Here is a 13,020-nt window from a genome sequence, read left to right on the forward strand (position 1 = left end):
GGTCGATCATCATCGCGGCGTGGAAACGAGTGTATATAAGAGTGACAGAATCTGGTATCTTGAGAGATGTATGCTCTAGGAAAGCCAACCCCCTGATGCCCGAGCTATTCTCCTAAAGGAACACTTTATCTATCCGTATGTTGACCCGACGGCGTCGAGAGCTATGCTGTGTCCCTCCTGATAGACCTGACTGACATCCTTCCCAAAGGCCCAGTTCAGAGTTGAAACACGGCCCCAATCACTCGCTCGCTCGCTCACTTGACCCAGTCACGATGAGGTCCTCCATCCCCCTCGCGGCCCTCCTCCCCCTCGTCACCCCCTATGTCGCCTGGCTAGCGTCTGCGCAAGCCTCGGGGACAGGCGGCACGACGCGGTACTGGGACTGCTGCAAGCCGTCGTGCTCGTGGCCCGGCAACGCGCCGGGTGCGGACAACCCCGTGGGGACGTGCGATGTCAACGACAACCCGCTCCACGACGGCGGGTCGACGACGTCCGGGTGCGAGGAAGGCGGGTCGGCGTACATGTGCAGCTCGCACGGGCCGTGGGCGGTCAGCGAGGAGCTGGCGTACGGGTGGGCGGCGGTGCGGATCGCGGGGGGCGACGAGGCGGGGTGGTGCTGCGCTTGCTACGAGCTCACCTTTACCTCGGGGCCCGTTGCGGGCAAGAAGATGGTGGTGCAGGCGACCAACACGGGCGCGGACCTGGGCGATAACCACTTTGACATTGCGGTATGTTTCGATTTCTCGTCCGTCCGTTTCTTTTCTTCTTCTTTCCCCTTCCTCAGTATCCGTATCTTCACATTGCCATACTTTCAGCGAGGCGCCTATCATTTCCCAGCTCGTGGCGGAGGGAAACCTTCCATAGAGCGCATCTTCATATTGTTATGTCGATCTTTTGTTGTACGGAACGTTGTTGGTTACCTTCCCCTTTTCCCTGGTGTGGCTGGTGACTGGTGACTGGTGGCTGGTGGCTGGTGGCTGGTGGCGCTTGGGGCTTGGCCAAGAAACCATCCCAAGACGGAAAAGGCGGGGCTGGTAATCACGGGCGTCTTTACTCAGAAGCAAACACGTGGGAAACGTTTAGACCAGAGCTGACCCATCACCTTTTGATCCCCAGATCCCCGGAGGTGGCGTCGGTATTTTCAACGCTTGCACGGACCAGTGGAACGCACCGGCCGACGGCTGGGGTGAGCGGTACGGTGGCGTCTCGAGCCGCCAGGAGTGCGAACAGCTCCCAGCTGCTCTCCAGGACGGCTGCTTCTGGCGCTTCGACTGGTTTGGCGGTGCCGACAACCCGGATGTGGAGTTTACTCAGGTCTCATGCCCTTCGGAGATTACGTCTCGCAGTGGGTGCAGGAGGCACGATGATTAGGTGTTGGGAAAGAGCCGCTGAGGAGGGACAAGTTCTTACGATACGCAAAGTCAGCGAAGCATATATTCGTACTCCGTATTGTAAGGAGTAATAAATAAACAAGCTTTTTAGGTCCTTGGGACTTGGCAGCAGAATGGCGGTCGATGGAATTCCGCATTCGGGAGGATGACGATGATGTATTAATAGCCCGGGAATGAAAAACGAGAGCCATGATCGGGACGGGTCTTGTTCAGCGTCGTCTGGTGGAAGATCTTTATATATGTAGGGATCAGGAAATACGTTTACGAATACGTCCTCGAGTATCGTCAGTACATCAACCTAGGATGAAGCTATCATATATCATTGCGCCTCAACGCCCGGTGGTACGACTTTGCCCCAGGCAGCCGCGCTTATTCACTACCTATCACCACACGGTATTTGCGAGTTTGTACCAAGGTCGGCCCGTCTCCCCAGAATCTCAGCCATCCCTTCCAACGGTGTCGGTGGAAACACTCCCTGATATTGTAGCTAAGATCGTCGTCTTTTTTTTTTTTTTTTTATTGAGTGGGTGTGTAGGGACTACGAAGTAAGAGAGGGAAATGGCGTACGCAGTTCAATCTCATCTCTTTTCGGACCGAGTTAGCTGATTATCAGTACGAATATATGAGGCAGGGACCTATATTATATGTACGTTGTATGTACCTGTACAACGTAGGCGTCGGCCGTCGCTTCCGAAAAGGTACGAGACAACGGTTTCCACTTTTAAGATTTAAGAGGATGGTGACGATAGTGTCGTCGTCAGTGTTCTCCAATGGCCTAGCGCCTATCCTGGAGTACATTGCACTACAAAGTTCTGCATTATATAGTGGCTCCATTATATGTGCATAAAAGTAGCTAGAAAGTACTCATGTTAAGAACTAGAAGGTCCACTATCCTTTTTTCTTTTCTTCTTCTTTTTTCCCCCAGAGGTTGTTCTCTCCCTTCTCCAAGATTTCGGCCTGGGCCCCCTCCACCCACCCCCCTGTTTTGTCCTTGCTGGCTGGATCCGACAAGCTTCTTCTCCTTTGCGGCCTTCTTCGTTACCTATTCCCCATACCACACCTCTGCAACTTACGGGTTCTCGGTCCCAAGTAATCAACGTTCTTTTCTCGAAACCAAGCCCTTGAATCTTACCCTTATTTTCTCCCCCTTCTCCCTCTTTTTCTTTGCTGGGTCCCTACAAAGTAACCATCGTCACCACCTCTTCTACTCATTTACCGCAACCACCGCCGAGGACGGCTCGAGTTCTGAACCATCACCTTTGTCCATACTCGCTTTCTCCTAGTCGCTATCGTCCCCCTCGAATCTCATCCTGGAAAATCACCTCAGCTATTCGACGATCGAATTGGACTACTTTGTCGACCCGTTTGATCACTCCCACGACATTTCCCTGATGCTCCCGACATTGTCCGACCTTCTCTCGATCCCGTCCAACTCAGCCGCTTCCAAGACCTAAAAAGCCATCCAACTTTCCCGCTCTCTACTCGTCGAAGACCCTTTTGTACCTGAACGTCCTTCCTGGGTTCCATTTCACGCTCCTGCGATCCAAGCCCGCCTTTCGACCTTCCCCATCCTCCCTACCGGTCGTAGGAGGATTCGATGACTTCGGCCCAATGCGTGCATCTCTGAGGGAAGCATGTGTACGAGTTCCCCCCGCCCCTTTTTGGTTTTCGCTTTTCGCTTTTCGCATCCCATCTCCTGTCTGCTCTCTCTGCTCCTTCCACCCCGGCGCAATCACCGGCCAGCAAGCATCAACAACGCCCGTCTTGATCATTTGTCGCCGTTTTGCGCGGCCGCCCTTATCTTGCGTCCAAGAAATCATGCCGCATCATTCCCGTCCGTGGTGGCATCGGTAGCTGACATCTTGCAGCGCTCGAACAAATTCGAAACAGCGTGTAGGTCCCCCAACCTCCCTCGGCACTTATTCGATTCATGCCCCATCGTCCTACCGTGTCGGGCTTTCCGTCATCTCGCGTCGGAGCTTGTGTCGTCGACTCCGATAGTCTCGTGTCCCCACCGCCAAACTGACAAGTCTCGCCAGGCTATTCTTCAGCAACCCGGTATGGACCGGCGCCAATACCATCCCGTCCACCTTGATCAGGAACATCACTGCGATATCTGTATGCTTCCTTATCCTTGCCCTTTCCCGCCGTCGTTGTGCTTCGGTGTTGCAATGGACCATCAATCTAACCCACGGCCAACACTCCTTATAGAGCAGCCTCGCATACCAAGACACCCTGACTACAAACTTAACCACCTTGACCACAACGAACCTCCAGGCCCGCGACGGAGTCATCCAAGGCTTTCTATACGTTCCTGACATTGCCCCGACCAACCCGTGCTTCGAACAGCAGTACGAGTTCATCCCCCGAAATGTGACCACCCAAGCAGAACTCCCCCCGTCCAACTATAACCTCATCGCTCTGGCGCCATGGTTCAACGCAACCTGCACCCAGGCCTACCTGGCCGCTGCTCGCCTCGACCCCATCCGGGGCTTCATCTTCTATCGCCCGAACAACTCCACCAGGGAACCGCAAGGCGTGCAATCCCCAATATGGGATCTCGACGGCGACGGAACCTGGCAGACCCAGAACCAGTTTCCCATCTTCGCCGTCTCCGGCAACGAGGGGGCCAAGATGATGACCCAGTTGTCCTTCTATTCCGGCGCCCCATACTCCATCCCCTTCGCCGACGAGATCGCCCAACGCTACGAGCCGAACGAGCGCGATTTCATCCGAGTCTGGACCGAACTGTCCATCCACGATTCGCAGAACCTACCGGCCATGTGGACCTGGATCCTGATCGTCATTGGTGCTCTCCTTTTCATCGTGGCCTGCGTGTCCATCACAATGCACCTCATCCAGCGCCAGCGCCGAGCGTCCCTCCGGCGGCGGGTCATCAGCGGCGAGGTCGACCTGGAAGCCATGGGCATCAAGCGAATGACAGTACCCCCGGGTCACATCCAGACCTTCCCGCTCTTCACCTACAGCTTCCAGCCCGACTTGATTAGGACCCCGTCCATCGCAGCCACCCGATCTTTACGTTCGTCCCGCAGTGTCCGGACCGACCACCGCGCCATGTCCGATTTCATGTCAACTTCGAGGACCCGCCGATCCAGTATAACCAGCTCCACCAACACCGTGGCCACAAACTACCAGCCTCACTGCCACATATGCTTGGAGCAATATGAGGACCGCGAGACGATTATCCGGGAGCTGGCCTGCGGCCACATCTTCCACCCCGAATGCATCGACGAGTTCCTGGGCCTCAACAGTTCCCTGTGCCCCATCTGCAAGAAGAACATGCTGCCCCGCGGCTACTGCCCCAAAATCACCAACGGAATGGTGCGCCGTGAGCGAGCCATCCGGAAGCTTCGGGAACGAGTCGATCTTGACGACTCGGACGTGGAGGAAGTAGAGGCCAAGAAGAGAAAATGGACCGAGTGGATTTTCCACAAGGACCAGTCGCCATCCCCGAGACTCGACGTGGAAATGACGCCGGTGACGCCAGTCAAAGATCCCCCGGCGACTCCCGCGCCGGGACCAGAGTCGCAGACACGGAGGGAGCCCTCTCAGACACCACCCATACAGCGGACACTGGAGCCGCCCCAGGAAGACGCGCAAGAAGACGCACCGCATCCCGACGGAGACGGCCAGCCCGAGAGCAGACCACTACAAGAGCAGCAGCAGCAGCGACAAGTCCAGACTCCTCGACCCGCAGTCACCGTCCACCATTCAAGACGATCGACACGACGAAAGAAACCACGCAATCTCCACTTGCGGTCGCTCAATCCCGACGACCCGCCACCATCACACCACCGTCAGCCCGGAGGCCGGAAGAGTCCGTCTGCCCTGGCGCGCCAGCGGATGCGAACGCTTGCCGGTACACCTCTGGACGATCCCGACGGGCGGGGTCCGCTTTGTAAGAAACCACTCGTCCGCCAATCGGCACCACTACTGCAGGTGTCTTCGTACTGACTGAGAACTATAGGGAAGCGAGCGTTCACCAAAGTGTTCCCAGGTTTTACCTGAGCGGCTCACGTCTCGCGTCAGTCGTGTGCGTGTTATTTTGATAGTGAGGCTAACATTTAGCATGGGAATCGGTGTTCGGCTAAGCCTCCCGGCTTTGACAGCGGATAGGAAAAGGACGGCGCGGCGTTTTTATTTTCGTCTAGCTATTTTATCTGGCATTTATGGCCGTGGTTCTGGCATTCAGGATCATTTATTCGCGGAATGAAGACACGGTTTGGATGGGATATACCCCCTCTATGAGGAGAAGATGTTGAATTAGTTTATGGCCATTGACGGTCTGCAAGTGGCTTGGAAAGCTATTGTGAAATCGAGATGCTGGTCTTTACGGGGCCTGCCGTCGGAAAACAGATGTAGCGTGTTGAAGACGATATTTATATCTTCATAATTTCCCATCACAAGAAGCCTGATGAGAGTCCCTATAAGATTATACCTGAACGCCGGCCAGCTCGTAGTGTCTTGTTTGCTTTGCTTCATTCATTCATGGCTTGTTTGTATGTCCCGTAGAAACGCCCATACCCAACCTATAATGCTCATAAGACGCAAGCGAAAAGAACAAACAGAAATGCACGAGATCGTGAGGACGCAACGGTGACAAATCACGTCCGACCGTCGAGAAGCCACGGTTCCACCGGAACGCCACCGCGGGCGAGGGTTTCGCGCATCTTCTCGTTCTCGACGTCGCGGATCCGCTTCCGGGCGGCCTCGAGCCTCTCGACGCCGCGGTCGATGGTCTCGATGTGCACGCTGAGGGGGATGGGCGCTGCGCGGGCGGAATCGCCGGCGAGGAGGGCCGGTTCGGCGACGCGGTCGCGCAGGTCGGCGAGGCCGGCCTGGATGCCCTCGAGCTCGTGCACCAGGGCGGTTACCTGGCCGACGGCGAATGCGCGCTGGGCGTCGACGGCGCGGAGGAGGCGGAGCTGGGCGTCGAGGCCGTGGATGGTGCGGCGGTTGGCGCCGACCAGGGTCCAGAGGGTCCAGAGGATGTCGTCGCGGCGGGTCTTGACGGCGTTGTGCGAGCGGGTGGCCACGTCGTAGATGAGGGCGAGGTGGTCCTCTGCGCGGACGAGGAGGCGGAGCACGGCCTGGGCTTCGACGATGAGGTCGGCGATGCGGTCCGAGACGAGGGCCGTGTGTTCGATGTACTTGTCCCGGACGGCGCGGGCGCGGGAGGCGGTGGGTTGGAAGGGGTGGAAGAGCCAGGCGGCCCAGCGGTGAAGAAGGGGGTGCAGGGCGGAGTTTGGGGAGGAGGAGGAGGAGTCTTCGGCGAGGCTGTCGATGTAGCGCGAGGTCCAGCGGTTGATGGAGATGACGTAATCGACGGCGGAGCCGACGTGGGTGTTGAATTTTTGGAGGTCCGAGGCGACCTGGCGGGCCGTGTCGATGAACTCGTCAAACTCGTAGACGAGCTCGTCGCGCTGGGGTAGTTCGGAGTGGCGGACCAAGGTGCGCAGGTCGCGGATGGAGGTCTCGGAGCGCTTCATTTCCATGGGCAGAGAGACGCCGTCGGCGCTGCGCTCGAGAACCTTTTCAAAGTGCGACTGGATGTCCATGAGGTCGTCAAACTCGACATCCTGGCCGGCGGACGCTTGATCGCCATTGCTTCTTCGGCCACCCGGGATGTCGGGAAATGGTGGGCAAAAGGAGAGGTCGAGGTAGCTCACGCCGGGAACGCGGCAAAGCGGAGATAGCGAGGCGGTAAGAGACTTGGTGGCCATGTTCTGGAGGATGATGAGTCCGCCCAGGCAAACGTAGAGGGCGAGACCCAGGGCCAGGGGCACTTTGATCATGCGGAACGCCATGGCGACGATTTCGAAGAACCAGGCCAGAATGCCGATGATGACGCCTGGCAACGATTCGGATACTTGTTCGCCGAGCGTCTTGCGGTCGGGGTCGTCTCGGGAATGGTTTCGGCCTCCACCTCTTCCTGGTCGCAGACTGGTACTACTGTTGTTGTACGAGTGCTCCCATTTTTGTGGCCGGCGACGTAGACCAAACCGAGAGGGCGACGACGGCCGGTCGGGACGGATGGTTCTCGAGGAGGTACCGCTGTGGCTGTCGCCCCGCTCAGGAGAGCCGTCCACCGGGACAGAAGGCATGAAGAACTCTGGGACGGGAGTGCGGTGGTCGGTGGTCGAAGTCTCACGCGTCGACGCGATGGAGGGACGGAAGGGCGACCGTAGGATGAGGCGCTCGTCGTCGGCGCGGTGGACAAAGTCGCTGATGCTGTGGTTACTTGCTTGGGAGCCGAAGCTGCTGAGGTGAGCCTGCGAAGAGAGGTGCGAAGGGCCGTCGGAGGAGGAGAAGGGGAGGTCTGCGTCGAGATCGGCGTCCGGGACGATGGAGGTGTCGAAGCTGTCGTTTTCGCCTCCTTCCACCATGCGCCATGAACTGTCGACGGGCAGTCCCGGTCCCGGGTCTCGAGTCTCTCGACGCGACTGCATGTTGGGCTTTGTAGGTGTCTAGGGAGCGCAAGAACTGCCGCCTAGCGACCGGTTACCCTCCTACTCTCTTGATTTATCATCAACTTATACGTTGAATAGGGTCTTGGTAAGATGCGTGTAAATAGTCGGCAAATCGGTGGTCGGGTGGGCATTTATTTGTCCAGGTAGAGTCGAGTCCTGTTCATTGTGACTCATGTTAATAGTCGGGATTTCTTTGTCGATGCTGTAGATGAGCGGTATTCGGCTGGACTCTAGGCAGAGACGATGTCTTTGTGGTGATGGTTTGTTGTTTGCTTCTTTGACCGGTGACGATGTCATAGGGAGATACAGAGATACAGGGGTAACAGGAAGGTACTTTTGAGGTACTTTCATAGGCAAGGGATATGCACAAGCTAAATTGTACCTTGGCTGTACAGAGCTAGTTTACCCACCTGACCTCTCTGCTTAGTGGAAATATTGCATAATGGGCAGGCACGTGAGATATCTCCACTACTTATTACATACATATGCAGTAACTGGTTCTTAACCTCATTATGGGCTTCTTGTCTTTTGTGCAGATCTGTTCACATTTTCACTCCTTCCCCACGGATATAGCTGGTGTACTTAGTACGTACCTTCTGCAGAACTTCTTATCGCGTATCAAACTCTCTTGCCAACTCAAGCGCGTGCCCCACTTTCAGCCACGACTGAATTATCACAACGTTCCCTGTCTCGTCCATCTGCTACTAAACCCAAACCTTGGCCAGGCTTCATTCTGTTCCTCACACGACCTCCCCGCCTACCATTCACCACCTACCACCTTGCCGTCTAACCACCACGCTCTTTTTTCTTTTTTCTTTTCTGTTTCTGAATTTTTAAGAAAAAAATCTTTTTTGTCTGCACCATCACCACTGAACCGCACGGAACGCGCGCATTCTTCATATTCTCCCCCGTCCTTGCGAGACGGGCTGCCCCAGTCTTTGCCTCGCACCTTCCGTCTCTAATCTAATTCAAACACACCCAAGACAAAATGGAGCAGGCAGTCAAAATGGATCACCGTGAATTCGAGACCACCATCAAACAGCTACAGAAGACAGTGGCTCTCAATGAAGCTGCAAGCAATGTCTTAGCCATCCTGGAGCGACTTAAGAAAGAAGCCAGGCCTACCGAGGACATGCTTCGCGTTAGTCAATGTCCCATCATTTCATGCCTCCCCTTTGCCGTCCATCCATCCGGTTCTCAGAGTTCCCCTTGGCTGACCTGTTCGTTTCACTCACCATCTATTAGGCCACTCGCGCTGGTGTGTTTGTCACAAAGCTCCGCCACAACGCGAACAAGGACATTGCCCGCATTGCCGGCGAGCTCGTCGCCAGATGGAAGAAGCTCGTCGAGGCGGAAAAGAACGCTCGCATGCAAAAGATGAAGCAGTCCTCCCCCGCGACGCCGTCGCCCTCTCTCTCGACCGCCGCCCTCCCCGCCTCCGCCACCAAGTCTGCCTCCGGCACCGCCGCCGCCTCTGCGTCGCCCTCCTCGAGCGACGTCTACAAGGGTAACCCGGATAAGCGGACGCACCAGGTGGACGGCATCAACATCAAGAGGACCGGCGACGTGACGCGCGACGGCACCATCGGCCTCCTCTACAACGGGCTCGCCTACCGATCCACCCTGGCGCCCGAGGTCATCGTCAAGCGCGCCGTCGAGGTGGAGCTGGCGGCCATGAAGCACTTTGGCGGCGCCGACGACGCCTACAAGAAGAAGATGCGCTCCCTGTTCCACAACCTCAAGGTCAAGAGCAACAAGTCGCTCGGCGAGAAGGTCATGTCCGGCAAAATCTCGCCCGACCGCTTCGTCGCCATGACCCAGGACGAGCTCAAGAGCGACGAGCAGCGCAAGAAGGAGGAGGACCTCCAGCTCGAGAACATGAAGAAGGCGCATGTCCCCATGGCCGAGAAGAGCATCAGCGACGCCCTCAAGTGCGGCCGGTGCGGCCAGAAGAAGGTCAGCTACTCGCAGGCCCAGACCCGCAGTGCTGACGAGCCCATGACCACGTTTTGCGAGTGTACCGTTTGCGGCAACCGGTGGAAGGTGAGTTCTTGATTGCCTTGTTCCTTTTTTCTCTTCATTTTTTTTTTCACTTTCCTTTGCTAACATTGAACCAGTTCTCTTGAGCATCGCGTGCGGATCACAGTGGTGGGAGGTCAGACGATGATCTTGACGATCATGATGACAACGATGAGACGAACCACGCGGCGCTGCTGCTTGAGGGAATCCGAGGCACTCTTTGCCTACTAATTCAGATATCCCCGGCTCCCTCTACCCTTATTTTTGCCTTTCTTTCACCCCCTTTTTGATTGTATTTGACACGGTTAGGCTGGCGTTATGTGGCCAGTGGGGAAACAGGAAAAGAGGCGTTGGCATTGTGCCGCCCGGCATGCGATGGGGGGTTTTCTCATCTTCTGAATCCGGATTTTATTTTCTTTTTCTCCTTGTCCGTCTGGGGGCGGATATTGGGGCGTGACGGGGTGAGAGGGAGGAGTGGTCGTCCCACCCATTTTTGCGCATACGATACGAGTTTAGATCAAATAGATCATCATCGTTTGGGCGCGATATGGAAAGTCAAGCCAAGCCAAGCCTCGTGGCAGACGAGGTATCAGGGTCGAGATGGCATCACGGTCGTGAGACTGGAATCATAGCCGTGTTCCAGGGATATCCAAGTCTGCACGGGTAAGCCAGCGTATATATCTTAGACGTAGATACATAATTTCTCATTTTAAGAAAATACTCTTATCAAACACAGACGCCCATCAGGATAGTCGGTATGGGCACAGAATATAAGAGGTAGGCTCAGAACGTAGTTTATGTATATATACCTATATAAATCAGAATTAAAGAAGACGCAACCTCAGTTCCCACGGTAGCAGAGAACCTTAGACTCTATAGAATAACAGTATCCCTTGGCGACAACACATCTTCAACTGCATATCGATCCCTAAAGACAGTGTGCGCCAGTGAGACTGAAATTGTATTCACAACTCCTAATACAGCCAAGAACGCTAGACGTAAACAAGTACACGGCCTATTCCCCAAGTGCCATATTTTCCTTCATATTCGCATGGTAGAGTGTCCGAACCAAGGTCCTAAGACCGCAGCGCCAGGGCCGTTTGGACGGTGGCCTCTATGTCTATGCCCAGCGTCGCAAACAGGTCCCCCTTGTCGTCCTCCTCCTCGAGGCCCAGCTCGGCCACGTGCCTCCAGAACTTACTCAGGTGGCGGGTGCCCGAGTCGCAGAGCACGGTGACGACGCGGCTCCCCGCGGGCAGGGTCATGGCCGTGACGGCGGCGGCGACGCAGTTGACGGCCGAGCTGCTGCCGACAAAGATGCCGTCCTTCTCGACGAGCCAGCGCGCCATGCGGCAGGCCTCGTCGTCGGTCACGCGCACCGCGTCGTCCACCAGCTCCCGGCCGGCCTCGAAGTTTTCCGTGATGCGCGTGATGCCGATGCCCTCGACGATCGAGTCGACCTGCTGCCGGCGCCGCGTGCCTTCCTTCTCCGTCGGGGAGTACATGACGCCGTGGCGGATGCGGTTGTACAGCCCGCTCCCCTGGGGGTCGGCCAGCACGATGCGGGGCGGCGGTGGCAGCGGCGGCGGCGGCGAAGCGTGTGGGGTTCCGCTGCCAAGCCCCGCCTTCCCATTCTCACTCTTCCCTTTGGTCCGCCGCGTCTCTTCTTTCAGAAACTTGGCCACGCCAGAAAGGGTGCCGCCCGTGCCCGCGCCGGCGACAAAGGCGTCCAACTGGCCGCCCATCTGGGCCCAGATCTCGGGGCCCGTGCCCTCAAAGTGGGCATGCCAGTTGGCCGGGCTCTCGAACTGGTCGGCGAAGAAGCCGTGGCTGCCGTCGGCCAGGAGGGCGGCGTGGTCCCGGGCGCGGCGGCGGGCGAGGTTGACAAAGTGCTCCGGGCTGGTGATGGGGGCCACGGGGACGCGCTCGACGGTGGCACCCAGGCGGAGGAGCAGGTCGCTCTTCTCGCGGCTCTGGTCGTCGGGCATGCAGATGTGGCAGCGGTACCCCCTGGCGCGGGCGAGGGTGGCCAGGGCGATGCCGGTGCTGCCGACGGTGCCTTCGTAGATGGTGTCCCCCCGTCCGGGCACCAGGGTTCCTGCGGCCTCGGCGGCGCGGATCATGGAAAGGGCGACGCGGTCCTTGGGAGATTGGCCGGCGCCGTTGAGGAATTCGGCCTTGGCGAGGATGGTGCGGCCCGTTGCCTCGCTCAGGCTCTTGATTCGGATGAGGGGGGTGTTCCCTATGGCGCCTTCGATGCCATCTACGGGTGGCGGGGCTCGCGAGGCACGGCGGCCGAGAGGCTGAGCAAGCGGTAAATCCGAGGCTGGGGCTGGGGTTGTAGAGGCGGCAGCGGCAGCGGCAGCGGCAAGGTTCGATTCATTGTCCTCTAACTGGATGGATGGGCCCCAAAAGAGGGAGCTGCGTCGGCCTGGTCCACCGTCGGTGGTAGCACTGGAATCACGACGGTAGCCACGGCCGCGTTTGCTTTGGTAACGTTGTTCTAGGTCTGGATAAAAGTCTTTGAAACCGAGAGTGACGAGTATGCCGGCGGTGAAGGCTACTACAATGGCGGCGGAGCCGTAGGCTTTGGGATGGTCGGTAAGAGACATGATTCCGCCGTCATGAACTCTTGACGTCCATCGTCTCAGCGGAGAGCTCGTGCGCGACGGGTGAGGCGGAATAAGGCGATGTTCAACGACAACAGCACCTTGACGTTGTTGATGAGTCGGGAACAAATACCATAGTACGAGATGTCGTGTGACGGGAGAGAAGTGGGAGGCCCCCGAAAATAAAAAATGAAAATACAAATAAAAAATGAAATTTGAAACTTGACCGCCCGCCGTTGACAGTGACAACCAAGGCAGCTGACACCGTCCAAGCTTCTTGCGTTAGTGCAAAGTACTTTGACCTGTGATCGACGACTTCTGTACCTCCTACGCGGTACAAGTGATGTCATTCCGGAATCTTCCGGCTGGGGTAGCGGTACCTTAACCTCCATAGTATGGTAACGGGTAAGAGTACGTATCGAGGTTATTACCTAAACCTCAAACCTCAATTGTTGCATGGGGACGAGGATGGAGATATCTTTTGGTTGCAAGGGCATACTCCCAAACCAT

General features: G+C 56.9%; 5 protein-coding genes across 5 annotated transcripts; 3 read left to right on the forward strand and 2 right to left on the reverse strand.

Annotated features, from left to right (window-relative positions):
• The first annotated feature begins 15 nt into the window (after nucleotides 1–15).
• Nucleotides 16–1,567, forward strand: ACRALDRAFT_1043697 (glycoside hydrolase family 45 protein). Its single transcript, XM_071015321.1, has 2 exons — nucleotides 16–728; nucleotides 1,117–1,567. The coding sequence occupies exons 1-2, from the start codon at nucleotides 273–275 to the stop codon at nucleotides 1,369–1,371; spliced, it is 711 nt and encodes a 236-aa protein (XP_070874004.1). The 5' UTR covers nucleotides 16–272; the 3' UTR covers nucleotides 1,372–1,567.
• Nucleotides 1,568–3,443: 1,876 nt separating this feature from the next.
• On the forward strand, nucleotides 3,444–4,826 carry ACRALDRAFT_2089926 (uncharacterized protein; the record flags this gene model as incomplete). The annotated part of the gene is made up of 2 exons (XM_071022558.1): nucleotides 3,444–3,509; nucleotides 3,603–4,826. Coding segments are annotated over 2 exons (1,290 nt in total), but the record flags the coding sequence as incomplete, so codon positions are not given.
• A 1,190-nt stretch (nucleotides 4,827–6,016) lies between these two features.
• ACRALDRAFT_2106608 (uncharacterized protein) lies at nucleotides 6,017–7,861 on the reverse strand (the record flags this gene model as incomplete). The annotated part of the gene is made up of 2 exons (XM_071023301.1): nucleotides 6,017–7,332; nucleotides 7,366–7,861. The coding sequence occupies 2 exons, from the start codon at nucleotides 7,859–7,861 to the stop codon at nucleotides 6,017–6,019; spliced, it is 1,812 nt and encodes a 603-aa protein (XP_070874006.1).
• Nucleotides 7,862–8,608: 747 nt separating this feature from the next.
• On the forward strand, nucleotides 8,609–10,642 carry ACRALDRAFT_1082574 (uncharacterized protein). Its single transcript, XM_071019327.1, has 3 exons — nucleotides 8,609–9,023; nucleotides 9,128–9,925; nucleotides 10,000–10,642. Exons 1-3 carry the CDS (start codon nucleotides 8,871–8,873, stop codon nucleotides 10,006–10,008), a joined length of 960 nt encoding a protein of 319 aa, XP_070874007.1. The 5' UTR covers nucleotides 8,609–8,870; the 3' UTR covers nucleotides 10,009–10,642.
• A 39-nt stretch (nucleotides 10,643–10,681) lies between these two features.
• Nucleotides 10,682–12,689, reverse strand: ACRALDRAFT_1064726 (uncharacterized protein). Its single transcript, XM_071017029.1, has one exon. The coding sequence runs from the start codon at nucleotides 12,511–12,513 to the stop codon at nucleotides 10,978–10,980; it is 1,536 nt and encodes a 511-aa protein (XP_070874008.1). The 5' UTR covers nucleotides 12,514–12,689; the 3' UTR covers nucleotides 10,682–10,977.
• Between the last annotated feature and the right edge of the window lie 331 nt (nucleotides 12,690–13,020).

Source organism: Sodiomyces alcalophilus (assembly GCF_042370955.1).
Source record: "Sodiomyces alcalophilus JCM 7366 unplaced genomic scaffold ACRALscaffold_5, whole genome shotgun sequence".
In the NCBI taxonomy this organism is placed as follows: domain Eukaryota; kingdom Fungi; phylum Ascomycota; class Sordariomycetes; order Glomerellales; family Plectosphaerellaceae; genus Sodiomyces; species Sodiomyces alcalophilus.